Raw genomic sequence first — 16,000 nt, 5'->3', positions numbered from 1 at the left:
TTCTGTCAATATGTTACTCAAAGTTGTTGTGTTTTTTTCAATTATAAAGCTCAATAAAAAGAAGGGGGGAAACAACTCCTCTAGATCCTGAAACAACAACAGGGTAACATTCCTCTAATTCTTATTCTAGGACATGGACAAGCAGCCTTCTCCACGTATTTTTTCTACACATTTTCATTATGATAATATTCCCAAATCTTTTTTTGAGAATAAGGTGAAGGTAAGTGACTAGCTTCACTACTATTATGAATGCCTAATACTCTAACAGCTGATACTCTAACAGCTGATGCCTAATACTCTAAATACTGAGTACTTAATATAGATATCTTGATTTGACAGATCTTGTCATATTGTCAAAGCAAATTCTACATCAGTTGGCCCTAAATCCAGGCTAACAGAGCATCCCAACCCTCCCTCGGACTGGGCTGGAGATTTGTGTGAGGACTGAGCAGAGTTGTTCCTCTGCGCGGCTCTCCTTGCTGGTTTGGATTGCTCTCTCCTGCTTTGGCTTAGTTACTCATGACTAAACCCATTGATTTCAATGGGACCTGGGTACAACTAAATCTGAACCCACTGCATTCTTTGCATAGCTGGAGGCAAAGGTGCTCCTTTATCTGTAATCTCTGTGTGAGGTAAGGGACCTTTGAAACTGTTCTCTTCACATGCGGGTCTGATGAGCCAAGCCACAGAATAATGTAGAAAATCTCCTTTCCCCCATCTTCTTCCTCAGAATAGATACTCAGTTTTACTTGGGGGAAATTCCAAAGAAGGAACTATGAAGCAAAAGCTATCCCCCAGGTCTCTCCAAGGCAAAATGTTATTGGAAGCGTTATCTACTTTTACTAAACTTCCTGCCTTTTGTTGTGGCAGTCTGTTATGTCCCAGAAACACAAGTCTCTCCCCACAACCAGTTTAAGCGAGATGGGCAAGAACAGAGAACATTTTAAGGCACCAGCTTTTTCAGCATTTCCATTTCAGTTTGCACTGATATGTTACTTTCAGTACACTATGTCCGCAACCTATATTCTGGGGATCGCACTTAGTGCCAAAATTGCATATACTCAAAACACATTGGGTTCAATGGTAGTTGGGACTGCTGAAGTCATTTCCCCCAGGGCCCTGCCCTCTTTTAATTTTTTAAAAAATATTTTGCCACTTGCGTAAAGCTAAATGAGCTCAAGGTGCAGGCTTACTGTATATAAATACTGTTGACTTGCAACTTGTCTGCATTTAACTTGTGCAATAACAGCTTTACTTGTATGGTGCCTGGCCAGCATGCAGTGACACAAATTAAATGCACAGAAGGCAGAGAGCTCTAAAGCACTTTTCCTGTCACACAAAGAGATTTTAAGCTCTCAGCCTTTCTTATTGGGCTCTGGGAAGGTCTCGCATATGGGCTCCTGGAGGCTCCTGTGAGAATTTGTGGGATCCACGTAGAGCCTGTATGAGAGGCTCCCTTCCAGAGCAAGGCACAGAGCTTAAAAGCTCTGCCTTAGGTAGGGGCCAATGGCCTCCTTGATGTGTCAGCTCCAGAAAGTTAGAGATGTTTGCACAGGGGAGGTTCCAACAAAATCTAATATCTCTTTTTTTCCTTTTTAAATAGATGTTGGTAGTATTTCGAAACCCCAAAGATGCCGCTGTATCCTATTACCATTTTTACAACAAAAACCCTGTTCTTCCAAATGTCAGCTCTTGGGATGATTTTTTTCAAATGTTCATGAGTGGCGAAGGTAGGTTAGAAGTTCTCACATTCTGTATTTCTGAAACTTCCCTCAAAGTATTTGTGTAGAGCTTCTGTTCAGATGAAAGGCAAACAAGTTTCAGATCAGCAGGACTCTTGATTGCAGGGAAAAGCCCAGTCGATATTTCTTTTACTCAGACTTGCATCATCAGTAGTTGTCCTCCAGATAGTGGTGGATAGCCAGACTCATCATTGATGGGTAATATGAATTTAGGCATATTTTCAACACCTGATGATTTGTGTACAGATTTTACATGTCATAAAATGGCTGGTGTTTATCAGTGTTGGGTTAAACGGAATGAATGAAGTGTTGTATTTTCATTGTAGGATATGTGCACCTTTTGCCAGCAACTGATGTCATTTTTGTTTTTTATTCCCCCCCCCCCCCCGGCTATGAAATATGCTGTTTGCATTTCATTTCAGTTTGTTGGAAGTCCTACTTTGACCATGCTCTTGCTTGGGACAAACATATGGATGACGAAAATGTCATGATCATCACATTTGAAGAGCTGAAAGAAGTGAGCATTCTTTGAAATTGAGATAATGATTCTGTTGTGCATTTATTTTCTTAGATGGCCTAATCTAGCTGTATGTGGAAATTAAGACAGGTGTATTGATGATTGTTGAATTGGTAAAGGGAGAGGCATTATTTTGCTTTTCTGTTTCTGCTCCCTTTCCCTCCCTCCTCATTGCCTTTAGTTTTCTTTTCCTTAATAAACCTGTAGTTAATAATTCTTTAAAATGCATTCATTTTTGACTGAGGTTTGGAAGTTCTTTCTCATCATGCTGCCAAGTACTTTCTGCTGTGTTTCTGACAGTTTTATATTTTGACTTTTCTTCTGCCACAACTACTTTTGTTAAGTGCGTGAGTATTGTGTGTGTGTTTTGTTTTTTCCCTTAAGCACGTTTGGATATTTTAAATGTTTTAAAATTTAAAAATAAATGGCAATCCTGCAGTTCATTAAATACTAAGCACACCAATATGCCAATCTGATTAAGTATTGTGGTGTAAACTCTCTGGGTGTGCTCATTCACAGGCTAAGTTAGTTTATCAGAAGTAGTGTTCCAAACTTTTAATCATCTCAAACATTTCTGAGTTAAAAGGAATATAGATGATTGAACATGGCACACTGGAAATGGGAAAAAAATGGATAGCAGATATTTGTGGGGGGAATGCTTTTAAAGGAATATAAGTTACAGAAACAAATAGAAAGTTATAAATTATGCACCTTTGCTGTGACAATGTTTCTGTGCTTCCTTTCACGCTGCACTTATTTTGCTAATATCAGATGCACCTTTTTAGGGCAGTAAAGCACATACCTTACATTTATGAATATATTTATTCAGATGTTTAGCCTGCCCCATTCTTGAATCTCAGGGCTGATTCTAACTTAGAAATCTACCTTAGTAGCAATTATATTTATGAAGTCATAACTAACTTTATTGTTATTTTCCAGAATCTTCACGAAGGAGTGAAGCGAATAGCTGAATTTTATGAACTACCTCTGTCGGATGAAATGATTAAATCTGTTGCAGAGAGCTCTACCTTCCAAGCAATGAGCTGTAAATCTGAAGAAACACATGGTCGGTTTGCTCCTGTCCTTTTCAGGAAAGGTACTGCAGTATTGATTTTATGCCACTAGTTTACAATGAATTTTATTTCTTCCAGTAACTCAAGCACCCTCTAGTGGTGCCATTTATGGAAAAAAACAAAATAGTTTTGATCCATTTCCTTCTTTCTCTCTCCCATCCCACATATAAAACCAAAGTTCAAAAGCACTAAGAACCCTTATAAAGCCTCTGTAAGACCATTCTCATTTTCTTGTTCTAATGATAGCAAGAACGTCTTATGGTCCAGAATAATTTACACATGTCATACTTTAAATAGGCAAATTAGTCTGCAAAAGTGGAAGCTACTTGTGCTGTGACATCACAGTTTTCTGCATTCTTTCCTACCAATGATATCCAACTATGTAGAGCAGGCTTCCTCAACCTCAGACCTCCAGATGTTTTGAGACTACAGTCCCCATCATCCCTGACCATTGGTCCTGCTAGCTAGGGATCATGGGAGTTGTAGGCCAAAAACATCTGGAGGGCCGAGGTTGAGGAAGCCTGATGTAGAGTAAGAGGCATAAAAACCATGAGCCCAGGGCAGCTCATGTTTTATTATGTCAATAATCAAACAAGACAGTTAAAACTCTGAATAGTGATCTAAGTGATCTGGGAGCTAGTTTCTTTAACCAGAACCATTTTAACAGGGATAAGCTTCCAGTTTTTTCAATGCTTTCAGACAACAGAATATTTCCACAGATCAAGGCAAGCTTCTCTACTCTTTCTCGTGTTTGAATTTTTTTTATTGGTGTCAAACTCCCCCCCCTTCAAAAAAAAAAAAAGAATAGTTTTTTTCACCTGCTGCAAAGATAAGAGACATCTGCAGCAGGCGAGATGATTTGAGAGTTCTACAAGTTTACAATATACTGAAATTATAATTGTCAGGGAACTGCCATCAGAGCCAAGGGTGAAGGTAAGGCTCCCCAATGACGCTGGAGAGGGAACCAGCAAGGAGAGAGGGGGAGCTTCCGCTGGGGAAGGAGATAGGCGTGATGCTAGGAAGAAAGGGGAGGCTGAGGGAGCTTCGGAGGGAGGGCTCCGAGACTGTTCCAGCGAGACCAGCGGGGAGAGCACAGAACCTCCGCTTGGGACGCCCACTCTGCGCAGAAAGCTTCCGCGCAGGGAGGCTAGGCGGAAACTTGGTGTCAAAGAACTATTATGTTGGAAAAAGTTCAGGAAACGCCCACTGACGGATTCTGCCAGTGATTGAGACAGCCACGGAGTAGAGGCTGTCCAGCCGGGGGAAAGTTATAACCAAACAACTCAGCCTGGAGCAGTTTGCAGCTTACGCACAAGCAACCCCAACCCCCATTACAATAATTATGTTAAATTCACTTATATAGCTACTAGAAGAGTAGCCAGTGCATTACAAGAAAGATAGAATGATATTTTTAAAAATTTGCCTTAAAAACATGTCAGCCATCATTGTAAGATAATATATTTCATGGTGTGTGTGTGTGTGTGCGCGCGCACTTCTTTTAATTCTCAAAAATCTCTTAGGCTTCTCTTGGGAGGAAAATCTGTGTTTCAATGATGATGATGTTAAAAGAAATAGAACTATTTGAAAAAGAAAACCTTGCAACTGCATGCACAATGCACACATATACCCCTCAAATGTTTCTGTCACTCACTCTTCACATCCCCAAACAGCCCATTCTGATGCATGCTAGTAATGCACTTCCTTGTTTACTCCCAGGAAAGGGTGCATAGGGTTGCAGGATGAGAAGCATGACAGTACACCCTTCTGCTTTAACATTCCAAAACCATAAATCTGATCTGTGAACTTCTATATAGGGAGGCATATATAGTGAGATTCATTTTTCATTGTTTCTTTATAGGTGCTGTGGGTGATTGGAAGACTTTGTTCACTGAAGCTCAGAGCCGGGAAATGGATGCAAAATTTGAAGAGTGCTTAGCAGGAACTAAACTGGGTGCAAAGCTAAAATATGACCAATACTGTACATTTTAAACCTTTGGATTTGGAGGTTATTATCTGAAGCCTTTTGATTAAGAATAAAATTATGTTTAAGTACTAGATACATCTATGCACAGAAATTTTTTTAAAATGCTGTCTTTTTTGCTTTAAAATCATGTAATCAAATTCCTAACATACTAAATGGGGACAGAAATGAAGTTCAACACATATGTTTTATGAAGTATTTCTGGGGTGGTGATCTCGTCTTTAATGACTATGTCCTACTTCAAAAGATATGCTGTACTTGTTTTACCTTCTCAGTCATATTGTGGAGCCAAAACCCACTGTCCCATTTTGGCATACACAGTCTATGCCAACAATACTGACCCACCTTGCAGCAATGTTGCAAAGATGACGGAGGTACTCTCTGCAACATGCTTTATAAGCACTTACTGTATAATACTTAACATTTACTTATTTCAACAAAACATCTGTCCTCAAAGACAGCGATCCTAGTCCCACACCTCACAACTGTCTACATGCACACCATACATTTAAGGCACATGGCTCCCCCAAAGAATCCTGGAAACTATGGTTTACACCCCACCGCACTACATTTCCCAGCACCCTTAACAAACTGCAATTCCCAGGATTCTTTGAGGGGAAACCATGTGCTTTAAATGTATGGGCTAGATGTAGAATCGCAGGTGCATTTAATTCTCACAGCAACTGGCAAAGGCGTAACAAATGTAGAAAGCTACCATGGCAAAGTATGGCAGGTGTGGGGAATCGTTGACCCTCCAGATGTTGCTCCCACCATCCCTAGCCATTGGCTGTGCTTGCAGCAACATCTGAAAAGACAAACATTCCCTATACCTGAAGTAGGGAAACAAAGGCATTCTGTGCATGCTCAGAGGCACTTCTCTGTATTTCACTCTTTCAAGCTCAGCTCAAAAATGATAAACATGTATTAGTTTTCAGCCTCTAGTAAATCATATCTTAAAGTACCGTAAGCCTTGTATCAATCTGGCTTTGCTATTAGCTGACACTGACAGGTTTTTTAACCAATTCTCACTGACCCAGTTACTAGCACAATTACATTCTGGGACTGATTCTTCGAGTTTCCTTCGCAGTTAGACCTAACAGTACCATTACAATACTGTATATTATAACCCTTCAAGGCTTGTACCAGATACGTATACGTTACAACCTGAAGCACAGTTCTAACCATGTTTAGTCATCCCATTGACTTCACTGGGTCTTACTCCCAGGTTAATTGGGGTTAGGACTGTGGCTTGAGTTGTTCAACCTCTACTGATACATGACAATCATTGTTCATGGTCTTGGGTATGAATTTGAAGGCACATAAAATAGCGACATTATGGAAACTGAGATGTGGGACCGACGAATGTCAGAACAGGAGATCACCTGGGAACCCCAGGTGCAGTTTTTTGTCCCCACTGCTCAGTGTCTGCTGTCCTGGGCTCCTTTGGGAGGAAGGGCAGGGTATAAATCAAACAAATAATAACAATTCACATTAGTCGAGCCTTGAAATTGAGGCATGGGTCTGCTCAATGCCAGATTAAGCCACCTGACACCCTAGGCGTGGAAGACAGCTAGGATCCCTAATGCCATTACTCAAGCCAATTTCGGCAAAACATCCATCCATTCATTTCTATGCCGCTTTATAATTCTAAGAAGAAGAAGAAATCTCCAAGAGGTTTACAGCCCACATCAAACCATCAAAGAAAGCAATGCAAAACAAAACATTGCAGAGGAAAGTCAAGTTACAAAGCATGCATTCAAAGCAACATAATTAAACGAAGACATCACCACAACCGTTGCAAAATAACACTTTATGAAAGGGATTCAGATAAAGTTGGAAGACGAATGATTCAGTCAGGTATGTCCCCCCCCTCCCCGATGCCTCTGAACCAGAAGCCCTTTTGAGGCGCAGTTATAAAAACAACCGAGGGGGAAGGGAACTCTCCTAGCGACCAGGCCGGAAGTTCCAAAGCCGACACGTTCCCGGTACCGCCAGCGGCGCGTTTCAGTTTCGATTCTCCGCGGTGGCCGCTTGTCCCGGGGAAGGAGCGGAGCCCGCTTGTTGCAGGGAAACGAAAGCGGAGCAGCAGCGCTTCCCGCAGACGGACGAGTCTCCCGCTCGGAAGCAGTCGTCTGCAGAGGGGGCTCCGCCGCTTTTGGCCCGGACTTGTCCCAAGGAGGAAGCAGCTGCCCACCGACCACCCAGTGGCGCCGGTGAGTACGCCGAGGTGGTCCTGACCCCGCTGACGGGAAGCGTCCAAAAGTCGGCGCCCCGGGGCGCGGGAGGAATCCCACCCGATTCCTACTCGTGCCAGCGGGGCTCCTTCCGAGGACGTGGGCTTTGGCCTGAGGCAGGTGGCCGCCTTGCAGGGCGCGCCGAGAGGAGGGTTCCTTGCCCGGGCAGAAAATCAATTACTTTGTGGTCCATTGCCTTTTTGCTGCCAGGGAGGGCGAGAGGCACTTCTGGAAGGTTCCTTGCCAAATACTTTTCACGGCCTCGCCCCTTAACTTGGGCAGGAAGGGAGAAGGGCCCGCCGCTGTGCCCCAGGGCAGGCGGTCCTGCTGTGAAGAGCATTGCGGCCGCTTTGGCCAGCCTGGGTCCAGGGGACGGCGCGGGTGACCCTGCCTGGCTTTCCTCCTGGAAGTTTGTTTTGGCCACGGCGTCACCAGTCACCGGGCGCTGTGCTCCTTATCAGTTGGTTCACCATGTCCCAGGTCACAGAAAAGCAGTCAGCGTTTGAGTTAATCTGAACTCTTAGGCTGGATCGATAGAATTGTCGAGGTGGACGGGGCCACGAGGGTCATGTAGTCCAACCCCATCCAATGCAAGAATCCTTTTGCCCAGCGTGGGGCTTGAACCCACCACCCTGAGATTCAGAGTCTCACGCTCTACTGGCTGAGCTATGCCTGCAGCTGCTCAGTAATAAGGAAAGGGAAGGTTGAAAATTGCCTATTGAGAAGGTTGTAATAGAATTTTTCTTCTTGGCATCTAAGGTCTTCTCTGCATTCTTCCCATAGAGCTGCTGACAATCTTTCTGATGGAAAAGGGAGAGTGTTGTAAGGGGTCCTGTGGTGTTATGTTTAGAGGGAGCAGAGAGAGCCACTCTCCTGCCCCTTTTGGCCCCACCACGTGGACTAGCAGATTGGCGCTAGTCTGGTGGTGGTGGGACAAAAAAGTGAGAGAGAGCCAGTGTGGTGTAGTGGTTAAGAGCGGTAGTCTCGTAATCCTGGGGAACCAGGTTCGCGTCTCCGCTCCTCCACATGCAGCTGCTGGGTGACCTTGGGCCAGTCACACTTCCTTGAAGTCTCTCAGCCCCACTCACCTCACAGAGTGTTTGTTGTGGGGGAGGAAGGGAAAGGAGAATGTTAGCCGCTTTGAGACTCCTTAAAAGGGAGTGAAAGGCGGGATATCAAATCCAAACTCCTCTTCTTCTTCTTCTTCTTGGGGAAATGCCTTTGCTTCCACTCCCAGTTTCCCAGTGGGAACGCTTCTGAGCAGCTTCCAGTTCTCCAGTTCTTTGATTCTACGATTCTGTGTTTGTGTTGGGCCTCCTGGGGAAGTGGTGGTGGAAACCACTGTTGTGTACCACCAGTGCCGTGGTGTGAATGGGTGTGTGTGTGTTCCCCACAGTCTCTTTTCCAAAGTGCTCTGGTTTTCCCCCTGGTTTCTGTACTTATAACGTAAGGGGGGTGGGGAGTGTTGTTAATAATGCAGTGTTCCTTCTTCGAATTTATTTCAGTTTCCTAGCCTGTACCAAAATGGCAGACAACCAAGCTGTTCCAAGAATGTACATGGCAAAACTTAACGAGTATTGTCAGAGAAGACGTTTACGATTGGACTATAAGGATCTTGGTTTCGATGGCCCATCTCATAATCCTGTGTAAGTGGATGAGGAATGCTGGGAAGTGGAGACAGGGAGGAGTGAGGAAATTCACACTTCCCTCCAGATGTGTTTTATGCAAAAAGTAAAGAGGGCAGGAATATTGGTATGGCAACTAAATTAAAGGATCAATTTTTTTGGATAGCCTTTCCCCCACACCTATGTAAAGTCCTGCCCAGTTTACTTGTGTACAACTGAAACACTTCCTTAATCGTCCCAGTTTCTTGGTCCACTAAGATTTTCCAACTCCAGAGAGAAAGCATAACATAGGACCAGGCTCCCCCCACCCCCAAGACCTGACATTGCCATTTGTTTCTCATTCCAATTATAAGGGTGAGAGAAAGTAGTGCATTTTCTGTGTTGTTTTGCTTCGTTTTCCTTCTCTTGCAGATAGGTTAGCAAACTATCCTTAGAAGCTGCACTGTTGAACCCTCCTACTCTCCAGACAGCTGCTTGAAACAGCATCTAATTTAGTAGGATGGCTTACTGTGGCTCTCCAGATGTTTTTGGACCCTGGCTCCCAAAGGCAGCATGGCTGATTGTCAGGGATGATGGGCGCTGTACTCTAAAACATATAGAGGGCACATGGTTGGTGAATGGAGCCTTATAGGACACAAAAGGGAAGCTAGCATTATTTACAAATAATAGGAATGAGAGATTTACAGGAGCAAACTATCCAGATATTTCCCATTTCTGTTTATCCAGCATACAAGATTTAAAGCATAAAATTCAATCTGCAAGCATATTTTGCAGACTGTGGGCTGTTAACTCTCTCTTTTTCATTGCAGATTCACTGTAGCAGTTGAAATAGATGGAAGGCAGTATAGCCAAGCAACAGGTAAAAGCAAGAAGGAGGCAAAAGATCGTGCAGCATTCTTAGCTTGGGAGTCCATAGAAAGAGAACTGCCAGTAAGTAGACCATAGAGGATACATGTCAAGACATATAAATAATCTAGAAAACAGAAAAGAGCCTTTGATCTTGAGGTATACTAAAAAAAAACAATCTTGTACAGTGGTACCTCGGGTTACATACGCTTCAGGTTACAGACTCCACTAACCCAGAAATATTACCTTGGGTTAAGAACTTTGCTGGTACCAGGTCAGAACTAGGAATGACACGCACCTATCTTGTATCAGGTCTAGCCTTCTGGCCTTTGCCTTGTATGTGTATTGTTATTGCCATGTAACATTGCTAAATAAGAACAGTATTTTGTGAGGCCTGCTGCCAACTTAGAACATGAAACCCAAGGTAAGTACAGACCTCCCCATACCATGTAATAAGGAGGAATTCAGTGAGAAACCTCTCACTGTTCAAGCAAACTGACTTATACATATTGTTTACAGGCAGATCCTGTTTTAAGAGCAGAGCAGCCGCTGCCTCCTCTGCCATCACCACAATATCCTGTTTTAAGACCACAGCAGCTGCTGCCTCCTCTGTCATCGCCACTATCTCAGTCCCCTGAGCCTGCTGCAAATCTGGCACAACCAGCTTCTTCACTCAACTATCTTGCCTTGCTCAATGAATATTCATCGAGAAACAAAGTGGTGGTTGACTATGTTGTGGTTTCTAAATCTGGCCTGGATCACATGCCAATGTAAGTTGTCATTAATAATTGATTTTTTTGTTGACTACTACTCTTGGCAACTTTTTTTGGTTAAACCTAAAGCTCTTAGTGATTTGTAGATAATAGTAGATGTCTTTTTGTGGTATTTGGGTGCCAGCTCATACTGAGGTTTTTTTAACTCTGGCTTTTGGGAATGGTCTGTGACATTTAGTAATTTCACCACTACAATGACTACTACTGGGATGTGGGTGGCACTGTGGTCTAATCCACTGAGCCTCTTGTGCTTGCCGATCAGAAGGTTGGCAGTTCGAATCCGCATGACAGGGTGAGCTCCCGTTGCTCTGTCCCAGCTCCTGCCAACCTAGCAGTTCGAAAGCACACCAGTGTGAGTAGATAAATAGGTATTGCTGTGGTAGATAAATAGGTATTGCTGTGAAGAGAAGGTAAACGGTGTTTCCGTGTGCTCTGGCTTCCGTCACAGTGTCCCATTGCACCAGAATCAGTTTAGTCATGCTGGCCACATGACCTGGAAAGCTGTCTGTGGACAAACACCCGCTTCCTTGGCCTGAAAAGCGAGATGAGTGGCGCACCCCATAGTCACCTTTGACTGGATTTAACTGCCCAGGGGTTCTTTACCTTTAGTTCACTACTATCACTACTATTATTATTGATTAAAATTATATACTGCCCGTCATTTATCTACCACTTTGGGATACCCTGACCTAAATAAATTAAAATGTAGGAAAATGATATGTGAGACAGTTAGCAGTGAGTTTGTAGTTTTCCATAGCCAAAGAAAGGCTTGAGGTCCCGATGCAAGGCTTTTTATTTCCTTCCACTTCCCACATGCCCTCAAAATGGAGGACCCTTCAGAGATTTTTTGAGCTTGTTCAGGGTGAAGAGAAAATGGAAGGGCCACTATGCCTGTGTGGACTCTGCTCTGTTCATCCAATTTATGACTCTTGACTATAGGCTCACTTTTGTAACAAAAAGTTTTGCTTGAGGTCATTAGAACTTTGTATGGAGAATGGGTTCCTGCCCAAGGTCTATAGGACTGCTGCCACATCTACAACAGTGTATGCTAACTTATTTCCACCCTCCCATCTGTTATGCCTTCTAGTTTTCACTGTGTCTGTAAAATTGATGATAAAGATTTTGGTGAAGGAACAGGAAATAATAAACAAATGGCAAGACGGAATGCAGCCAGGCAAGCGTATGAAAAGTTGAATGACCAAGCAACTTCAAGGGTATGTATTTCATATTAGAGGAAAACAACAGACTGTGTTTTTCATGTGTGACACTTTAATGTATTTTTAATCATTATTGGAAGCCGCCCAGAGTGGTTGGGGAAACCCAGCCAGATGGCTGGAGTACAAATAAATTGTTGTTGTTGTTGTTGTTATATTATTATTATTATTATTATTATTATTATTATTATCATCATCATCATCATCATGTTTAATTGTCAGTGTAGCCATTTTCTTTGCAGGAAGTGGGTGTGTCCTATGAATAGTTTTGCCAGCTCTCACCAGCCCCTGCCAGCAATGTGATACTTGCTGGCGTTGATGAGAATCATAGAATTGTAGAGTTGGAAGCTACCATGAGGGCCATGTAGTCCAACCCCCTGCATCTTTTGCCTGATGTGAGGGTTGAACCCATGACCCTGGGATTAGAATCTACTGACTGAGAGTTATAGTCCAGAACATCCGGACTGAACTGGGTTGGCCAAGGCTGGTTTAATCCCTTTCATTTCGTTGCCATTGTTACTTTTTGTTGCAGTAGATTTTTTTAAATTCACAGTTAAGGTATAATTCCGAATTGTTTTTCAGGCAGAAAGAAGTGCTTCCCTTCCAAATAGTTCTACAAATAGTTCTAGAAATCCATCACACAGTAATTCCCAAGAATCATCACCAGAGGCATCTGGGACGTACGTCTCTTTAAAGTACTCTTATTCTAATTGTTTTTTGTTGATTTAATAGCAATGCTGTACAATATAGCATTCCATAATGAGCAAAAGGGACACTTACGTATAACATAGCCTTGTAAATGGAGAGGAAGGTGTGATTGGTAGCAATTTTGAAACAGTGCTTTATTAATGGTAGTATCACAGCTGTGGCCCTCCTTCCCACAGGAGGTTAGATTGTCCTCTTATTTATTTTGCCAACTTCTAATGTATTTTAATCTTGCCTGTATGTGGATCTCTTATTTCAAGCCACTTGTGGTCTAGTGTGTAAACTGGGCTGCTCTTTCACTTTATGCAGTAGTTAAAAGTTCTTCAAATGGATTTTATCCCTGCCTAATCTTTAGAGTAGTCCGTTTTTTGGAAGTATGTTGCAGCTGAAAATACAAGCTTAGAAAAACCTGTTCGTTATACACTTCAGTTAAAGTTGTTATCCCTGCTTGAAGGTTTTGATTCAGACATTAAATCCATGGAGTTGCCTTTTTTAAAAAAAAAAAAAAAATCATAGCAAGCAGCAAAATCATCCTCTGTGCAAAAATAGAAATCTCTTGGAGAATAAAATACAGTGTTGCTGCACAGGAACCGCTGAAAGATAACAATTGCTGAAAAAGTAACATCATAAATGAAATTATTGAAATGTACAGGCAAACCAAATTGTTTTTGTATAATATGTCATATACAGTGGTACCTCTGGTTACGTACTTAATTCGTTCCGGAGGTCCGTTCTTAACCTGAAACTGTTCTTAACCTGAAGCACCACTTTAGCTAATGGGGCCTCCCACTGCTGCTGCGCCGCCGCAGCACGATTTCTGTTCTCATCCTGAAGCAAAGTTCTTAACCCGAGGTAATATTTCTGGATTAGTGGAGTCTCTAACCTGAAGTGTATGTAACCTGAAGCGTATGTAACCCGAAGTACCACTGTATTGATATTCCATGGAAATCTGAAAGACAGGCAGTATGCTCATCAGCCTTAAGAATAATGGAAATTATGAAAACCAATCTGCTGAAAATGATTTTGTCTTGATCCTTCCCTGTAAAGTGAATGCTCTCCTCATCCTCTCTATGGTTTTCCCCCACAGGATATGCAGAAATCAAGCAAAATAATTACTTAACTTTATAACCCAAACTATTAAATAGAAACTTAAAGGGTATTGAAGTGTATTTGAGAACCATTGAGAATTGGTTTTACGTTATCAATTATTCCTTACTTAAATCGTTTTTGTTCCTTTCTTCCTTTGGTTATAAATTAAAACCAAAATGGAAGGAAAACACTGAAAGAATTCAAAACTGCTGTTTGAAAACTTGTATTTCAGGTCTGCTGAAGAGGCTGTGGACCTTGCTTCCAACAAATCGGATAGTATACTTTTTCTGAGCTCCGGTATATATTCAAAGTAAGGAACAAATTCAATGGCAATTTAAAAGTGGAGAAACAAATGGTGCTTGAGGAGAGAGTCTGCAGACTTTATCTAGTCTACAATTTCTGTCATCTTTTTGGAAGGATTAGGACAGGGGTAGGCAACCTAAGGCCTGGGGGCTGGATGCGACCCAATCACCTTCTAAATCCGGCCCGCGGACAGTCCGAGAATCAGCATGCATCTCTGGGTTATTTGTGGGGCCTGCCCGATGTTTTTACATGAGTAGAATATGTGCTTTTATTTAAAATGCATCTCTGGGTTATTTGTGGGGCATAGGAATTCATTCACCCCCCCCAAAAAAATATAGTCTGGCCCACCACATGGTCTGAGGGATGGTGGACTGGCCCGCGGCTGGAAAAGGTTGCTGACCGCTGGATTAGGAGGAGCATAAGGAAAGTGTGTGTCCAGGCAAACAAGTTCCTGTAGTTCAAGGATACATTCCAGCCTAGGCAAAAGAACTGGGGGAGGATGTGGAGCAGAGCTAGTGAGGGATGTCATCTGGAGAGGGGCCCAAGGGCCAGCTAGTGAGGCCCACACTAGTATACAAACAGACTTCTCTTGACTTCAGAGCATTTATGGCACCTGAAGTGGATTTCTGCTTGATCAAGATTAGGAAAGACCTGAGTTATTTGCATGACCTGGAGCAGGCATGGGGATCAAATGCACCCCTCCAGGCCTCTTGGAAATCTCCTCAGGCCACATGCCACATTGGCCCAGCTTCACGCCCCCAAGTGTTTCTGCCTGGCTGGAATACATCATTGAACTCTGGTGATGCCTTGCGCTAGCCTGGATGCAGGATACAGAGGTGCATGTATGTGGATAGAAACCAGCCTCCTGTACCAAGGTAACATTTGCATTCCTTGATCTGCCAACTCTTGCCTCTGGCGCTGCCCGCCGTGGGCATGTGGCCCTCCAAAGATTGCCCAGTAGGAAATGCGGCCCTCGGACGGGAAAACAGTCCTCACTCCTAAGGCAGAGGAGATAGTGAATGTGGAAGAGCAAGTGTTTTCCAAAAACATGAACTAGAAACATAACTTAGGAGAGTCTGGGCACAACTGAGGCCTTAATGAAAATGCTTTTTTAATGCTAAGTTACACTGTCAGGACTGCCGCTAGGTCCCAGCTCACAGAGGACCAACGCCCAGTGGATATTATATACAAAAGTCTTTATTGAAGTTTAGTTTCCATTTCCAAGCTCTGGGCGCGCAGGCCCACGTCTTAACGCTAGACCGGCTAAGTCCCCTCTGACTCACTGCTCCACCCACACCAGTTTAAGATTCTAGCCCGGCTCCACCTCTTGCGCTGCTCTTTCCTGCGTTGGGTCCTTCTGCCCTCTGGGGTTCCCTCCTTCCTGGACTCCTCTGACGCGGAGCCTCCTGAGTCTTGCCCCTCCCTCCGGCGGGCTTTAGGACCTGGCTCCCTTCCCGGGCTCCCCGCTGTGCCGCGCTCCTGTACATTTGAACTTGGCGCGCGCGCCCAGCCGGTGACTTTCCTTCTGACCGTTTCCCCGCTTCCTGATGTGGGTGTTGCCAAACCTGACTCCTCTCCTCCCTCTGGTGGTGAGGACACTGGTCCCGACTCCTGGGACTCCCCCTCCCCACTGCGCTCTGGTGGAGACGCTGGCCCTGATCTCCAGCTGCTGTTCAGGGACTCCCCGCTGGCCCCTCCCTCTTGAGGTTTCTCCCTTGGAATCTCCCTTGCTCTGGCCACCGGCGCTCCCTTCTGTGAGTCCTCCGATTCGCTAGAGAGGCTTGTGGAATAACTCTGGCCACTGTCACTGCCTGCGCCCCCCTCGTACTCCTCCTCCTCACTCTCCATTTGCTCCCCCTCCTGTGTCTCTCCTTCTGAACCCCTGACATCCATCCCCC

General features: G+C 43.8%; 2 protein-coding genes across 6 annotated transcripts in view; both read left to right on the top strand.

The window, feature by feature from the left end:
• Positions 1 to 5,440, top strand: part of LOC310841516 (sulfotransferase 6B1-like) — a 33,149-nt gene extending 27,709 nt beyond the window's left edge. For all 3 annotated transcript variants that reach the window (XM_083732755.1, XM_083732756.1, XM_083732757.1), the window contains 5 exons: positions 131 to 220; positions 1,604 to 1,730; positions 2,165 to 2,259; positions 3,199 to 3,355; positions 5,191 to 5,440. In XM_083732755.1, coding sequence (XP_083588881.1) covers positions 131 to 220; positions 1,604 to 1,730; positions 2,165 to 2,259; positions 3,199 to 3,355; positions 5,191 to 5,321 — 600 coding nt within the window. In that variant the 3' untranslated portion in view covers positions 5,322 to 5,440. The remainder of the gene's footprint in view (positions 1 to 130; positions 221 to 1,603; positions 1,731 to 2,164; positions 2,260 to 3,198; positions 3,356 to 5,190) is intronic.
• A 1,819-nt stretch (positions 5,441 to 7,259) lies between these two features.
• EIF2AK2 (eukaryotic translation initiation factor 2 alpha kinase 2) overlaps positions 7,260 to 16,000 on the top strand; it is a 29,862-nt gene continuing 21,121 nt past the window's right edge. The window contains exons 1-7 of one of the 3 annotated variants that reach the window (XM_083732470.1): positions 7,260 to 7,526; positions 9,053 to 9,193; positions 9,982 to 10,102; positions 10,538 to 10,788; positions 11,879 to 12,005; positions 12,588 to 12,685; positions 14,032 to 14,109. In XM_083732470.1, coding sequence (XP_083588596.1) covers positions 9,072 to 9,193; positions 9,982 to 10,102; positions 10,538 to 10,788; positions 11,879 to 12,005; positions 12,588 to 12,685; positions 14,032 to 14,109 — 797 coding nt within the window. In that variant the 5' untranslated portion in view covers positions 7,260 to 7,526; positions 9,053 to 9,071. The remainder of the gene's footprint in view (positions 7,527 to 9,052; positions 9,194 to 9,981; positions 10,103 to 10,537; positions 10,789 to 11,878; positions 12,006 to 12,587; positions 12,686 to 14,031; positions 14,110 to 16,000) is intronic. The other 2 variants (XM_083732469.1, XM_083732471.1) reach the window with 2 other exon arrangements.

The sequence above is a fragment of the Podarcis gaigeae genome (assembly GCF_964106915.1).
Source record: "Podarcis gaigeae genome assembly, chromosome: 3".
NCBI lineage: Eukaryota > Metazoa > Chordata > Lepidosauria > Squamata > Lacertidae > Podarcis > Podarcis gaigeae.
Note: the sequence above shows the minus strand (reverse complement) of the source record. Positions and strands in the feature narration are given on the sequence as shown.